The 5,751-nt window shown below is 39.2% G+C and overlaps 1 protein-coding gene across 3 annotated transcripts in view; it reads left to right on the plus strand.

Moving 5' to 3' along the window:
- Window positions 1-5,246, plus strand: part of LRRC7 (leucine rich repeat containing 7) — a 220,369-nt gene extending 215,123 nt beyond the window's left edge. For 2 of the 3 annotated variants that reach the window (XM_019531612.1, XM_019531613.1), the window contains one exon: window positions 4,955-5,246. In XM_019531612.1, coding sequence (XP_019387157.1) covers window positions 4,955-5,062 — 108 coding nt within the window. In that variant the 3' untranslated portion in view covers window positions 5,063-5,246. The remainder of the gene's footprint in view (window positions 1-4,954) is intronic. The other variant, XM_019531611.1, reaches the window with a different exon arrangement.
- The last annotated feature ends 505 nt before the right edge of the window (window positions 5,247-5,751 follow it).

Raw genomic sequence — 5,751 nt, forward strand, 5'->3', positions numbered from 1 at the left:
CGGACTAGATGATCTACTCAGGTCCCTTCCGACCCTAGAAACTATGAAACTATGATAGCACTTGATGATCAGGTGACAGTTGTGTGATCCACACTATGAAGTCACCTTGAGAGACAGTGCTGCAAAATGCAACTAATCCAGCTTCTGTGAGCTAATTGATAACTAATCTAGGTATATGCTTTAAATAGTAACAAACAGCCAGGTGCCAGACTGGGCTAAAATTCCACCATAGAGATTAAGTTTGGATTGAGATAGCTTCACCCCACACTAAATACTGCTAAATCACCTGACCAAAAATCAATTACAATAAATCATAATATTCGCTTACCAGCAGTCTGGATTGTTATGTATGGCTGATTGTTCTGTATTGTCAGAGTCCAAGTTCAGTTGCAAGAACCTTGAGGTGCGAATTCTTGAATGTTTGTTCAGCCCCAGACACTATATTAGTAATAACATAGTGGCAAAGTATCCAGAACCCAGCCACTATGCTTTCCTTTTTCAGATTTCATCACCTAGTGATTGCCTTAAATTCTGCTCACCAAACTTGGAATGGATATGTGGCAAGCGTAGCAATATGTTAGTATTGATACAGGTTTTTTTTCCTTAAAAATGGTAAAAATGGCAAATGGCAATGAGTTCATCTGAAGAAGGAGTTACTTCCTGATCCCTTTTCTGAGCTGGTCTTCTGAGCTGAAGCAATATTGCATAATGTAATCTATTGTAGAGCATGTTTAGAATGTGTCTGGGTTAATAAAAGGGAGATTTGCTTGTAATGAAGGAGCAAATTCAGCTGTCCTGTGTGAAGTGTGTCAGAACCCTGCAATAACATGCACGCTATTTGATAGGACTCATGACTAAACATCCTTTCTCCTCAAAAAACCCTCCTTTTAAAAGTTGTCATTAACTTTTTATTTATTTCTTTGATAGGAAAACGATGGGAAACGGAAAAGGGTCAAACAGAAGTGCAGCTCCCCACTGTAACTCATAGCACTTTGCAGGAAGTGCTATGAGTTACCGTGACCTCCCGGACCCAACTGATGTTTGCTGTTGAATCCTGGGGGTTGGGGGATTCAGCTGCAATTTGGAATGGCTGCAAGTCTGTAGCTACTCTCCCCTAGCCCCATCCCTCCCCCTCCCAGCCCCACTCTGTCTTCAGAATGGAAGATGGTAACAGAGGAAGTTTGGTCTGGGGTTTCTTCAGCTGGCACTGGAGGCTGGTGGATTGGACCCCCTCACCCCACCCCCTGGGCTTTTACATCTCTTAAGGAAAAACATTGTGGTGAGGCTAAAAACACAGGAACACCAAACATTTGTCAGAAAATGCTGCTGTTTTATTTGCAATCATGCTGGCTGCCTCTTTTCTGTTACCTCACAGGGCCCTTGGCCTTGACTAGCATCTGCCTTCTCAGTGGGGCATCCTCCACCCTCTGATAGTTTAAATGGTATGCTCACAGGAAAGGTGTAAATGGCAAAGTAGTTCAACTGGCTAGTTCACCTGAAATGATCCAAAAGGCTGACTTGCCAGTACTGTCCTGTATGACTCACTCCAAAGTAATCCAACAGCCTCACTTTCCCCCCTCCCCACCATGAGAAAACCAGCCCCCAAATATGGACAATAGCCATACAGTTTACTTTCTCCAATTAGCTACAAAACCCAGCAAAGAGTCCTCTCCTCCTCCTGCAGCCTTCCTGTTCCCCTTCCAGTCACCCCATACTCCTTGATGCAGGCTCTTGTTATCAGGTTGCCTCTAGGCTCATTCAGTCTTACTGCTGGGCTTTCCCCAGCTCTAGCCCTTCCCAAGACCTACTCATTTTTGCTGCATCCAGGGTTGACATTGCCTCAGCTTTAGCCAAAAGAAGCTCCACTGCCAGGACCCTTCTGCCTAGTACTTCTTGGATCTGTGCTTATATAACTTAGTGGCGGCAGGACTCCTGGGCTATGCTGGCTGTCTTAAAGGCCCAGACCCCTTTTTATCCATCTCTTCAAAATGAGGCCAGAGACCGCTCACTAAATACCTATGGTGATTTCAGGGAAGAAAAGGAAAACTATTTTGCCATAAAGCATCCATTTAATTGGGCCAACAAACACCAAAATGCATTAATCTTAATTGTATGATTTTTGCAGGGTGGAGTCAGGGTTGCTTGAGTGTCCTTACTGTACACAGCTGTAATTTTATATATTTGGATTTAAGTTTAATCTTAACTATTTCCGGGAGATTTAGACATCATTATACCATCCCCCTTTTTCAACTATATTTACTGATACTCTGTTTTAACTTCGTTGTCATATATACATATGGTCTAGGAATTATAAATAAATGGCTATGCAGTGTGCAAATATGTACAGTGATCTAATATCAGAGAAATTGATATCGTGCATTGGCTGAAAAAAATAGAGGATTCTTGCATGTTGTTTATCTAATGCTCACTAAAAAGATTTTTTTCTACACTTGTGAATTTTTTCGGCTATTTTGGAAACGTAAAGTTGATGGACTGGCATCCTGGGAGAGACATGATGGTTAAAAAAGACTCTCTAGTGGCTAGTGCTGACCCAAAGTACCGTGGGTTAGGGCAGCTTGTGAGTGGGTGTGGCTATAGTGCCTTGTGGTTACAATTATTCTATGAAATTTCAGCAACACTGCTGCCTTTGAGGTCAGGTATTCTTCATGCATTACAAAGAACAGAATAAAATGAACTCTTCTATGTAATCCCCTTACTTAGGGGGGATTGATCTTTCACTTGTTGAAGGCAATGGGGATCCTGTCTTAGCTGGACCAGTATACAGCTGCTTCATTTGCAGCCCCTCTCACATTCAACAGTTTCTTTTTTTGGAATTAGTGGCATGTTTCAAACTTCAAAATGCTCAACAAAATGAAAAATAATAAACTGATAACAATAAAAAATGGATCCCCATACTAACCAGCTTGATAACTGCATCTACAATCAATGGTCAGGAATTGCTACATACTTGAAAATTAGCACTAATGAAATGATATATAGAATTGCACATCATGCTTGCACAGTTGCTGGCAACAAATTATGTCAAGAAGTCAGTATTGTGTCCTGAAAGGAGGAAAACAAATAGTCCGTTGTGTTAAGAATTTGCAGCAAGATTGTCCTGGGCATTGTAATTGTGAAAAAAGGAAGAACTGTGCATCAACTCCCTTTGTTCATATTTGTGTTGCTGCTTGTGGTTAGCAAGACTCTGCATGTCAAGTAGTGAATGTGGCTTTATTCTTATGGGGAAATTCAGAGCTAGATCCACATAAGCCTGCCTAATTCCTAGGCACTCTGCTTCCAAGTAGAATGTTCTGTTCAGCCTCAAGTCACCCACCCCTCTTCTCAAGGGGATGATTCTGGGACTGGCTCAGAAAGTGGCTGCCAAAGCACCTGGAAGTGAAATGCAGAGAAAAGAGGAATGGTTAAATGATTAATAAAATCAAAGAAAATGTGAGAACTCTAGTGAGAGAGATGACTCCTTGTGCTCAGGATCCTGAGCTATGTACCTTTTCCTGGAGTTAGGCATTTAAGTGCCATTTGCATACAAGAACATACCCCATCCCACTACTGAAACAATGTGCAAAGAGCCCTACACCATAGCCAACAGTAGGTGTGCTGCCAATAGGTCTAACCAACAGACTAGTGGTTAGAATACTCTACATGTGGGAGTTCAAATTAGGGCTGGCAAGCCGATCAATTGACTGGTCAAATATTGTCAATTGACTGCATATTTTTGGACAGGTAAAAGATTATCGCAATTTTACCCAAAAAACCTACATTTTTTATAGTTTTGACAGAAATATGATTTTTTTTTCTTGTTTTTGATACATTGCTTAATAGAAAATGTATGCTTTTTCTATATATTATTTGGACTTATTGGCAGTTTTTTTACAGTTTTTGACCAATATTTGACTAGCCAATTGACCAAACTTTATTTGACTGGTCAAATACCCAACCCTAGTTCAAATCCCGACTGTTTGATTCAGTGCAAAGACTTTAACCCACAACACAGAGGAGTGCCCTAGTCACTAGGCTATGCAGAGTCTGTGGTGGGTCTCCCTTGTGGATGATATTTTAATTTGTATAATAATTATTGCCATAGGGATTTGAACTTCAGTCTCCCACATTTATGGTATATCCTAATTATTGGGCTGTTGAGTCAGCCCCTCTTTCTTTCATATTGTCTCTGGCCCAGTAAGTTTTAAATTATTTAATATAAAGAGGAATACCTGCAACAAAGAAGAAAGACACCCAACCCAACCCCAAACAGCTCAGTGATTTGGCTCAGAATATAGGAGACCTGATTGAAATCCCTGCTCCAAATCAGAAGAGTAGGGATTACAACCTTGGCATCTCAAATTTCAGGTGACTCCTGTAAGCACCCAGTTATCTAGAGGTAGATATGTCAACCCCAAACATAGCCTGATCAGATTGTATCCTTCTAGTTTAATGGGATGGTATCAATCTAGTGATGGGATAGTATCCTTCTAGTACATTTTGAGAATCCCGATTCAATCCATGAGGCTTTGTCTTGACCTAGGGATTAGACAACAGCTGACTAGCAGTTTTGAGGCTATCAGGAGGTGCTTGAGGCCATCAGTTAGACATCATTTGCTTCTTTAGACACCTAAGCACTCTTGAGGATCTAAGCCTTGGTGAGTGTCACCTGTAATATAGTACGGATAGAGTGAGCACACCCCTGGCACTTATTAAAAAATAAAACACAAACTGCTACATTAAATATATTTCCTTTGAGTTTTATTGTTGCTCTTCATAAGATACAGAATTGCACAGTCTATCAATCAAGGTAAACACAAGTCTTCCAGCATTATTAGTAATTTTTTAAATGCTGTGATCCTTAACTTCAATTTCAAGTGTCTCAAAAAAGAAGAAAAATTCTAAACAGAATTTCATTTGATTTTCCTGTTTTTGTTTTTTTGTTTGTGTCTTACAGGCGAATGGACACAGTTTTGTACATATGGAACACGAGAAAGCAGTATTACTACTGAAGAGTTTCCAGAATACAGTAGACCTAGTTATTCAACGTGAGCTTACTGTCTAAATATTTTTTATAAATAGTAAACATATGTCTAGCCAGACCTAATGTTCAAACAGAAATTTATACATAGGAAACAAATTTTGCCAATTGCTGGACCAATGGCAAACATTAGTGCCAAATGTATAATATTATATGTTAGTACTGATCATCTTGAAAAATGCTAACTATAAATATGTTGGTCATGTGATTATGTATCAGTTTTAATTGTCAGCCTCTGGCTGTGCATTGGTGCAGGTTTTTTTAATCAAATTACTTCTCAAAGTGGATTTCATACAATTTCAGAACACAGAAGCACACACAAGCTCTCTATGAATTCTGCTGTCCATCAAAAACACTGCCTCAAAGTTGTATATGCCTTTATAAAGGAAACTATATTGAGTTGTAATTCCCATAAGATATTTCTATCATGATTCACAACAAACAAGTATAGAGAAAAATATTTTCATAGACACCTCTAAGAAAGTATATATTAAAATTAAATGTAGTATGTTGATTTATTTTCAATGCAAATATATACTATGCCTTATGGAAATAACTGTATATATACAGTGTTTAGAGCTGGCTCCATACTAATTAGCTATATTGTAACAATATGGGGTGAAATATTCTATAGACTATACTTTCATCTCTGGGACCTAAAGATAAATAGCCAAGACAACAAAAATTAACTAACTTTCTTTTGGCTGATGTAT

Source organism: Crocodylus porosus, unplaced genomic scaffold (assembly GCF_001723895.1).
Source record: "Crocodylus porosus isolate Cpor-Errol unplaced genomic scaffold, CroPor_comp1, whole genome shotgun sequence".
NCBI lineage: Eukaryota > Metazoa > Chordata > Crocodylia > Crocodylidae > Crocodylus > Crocodylus porosus.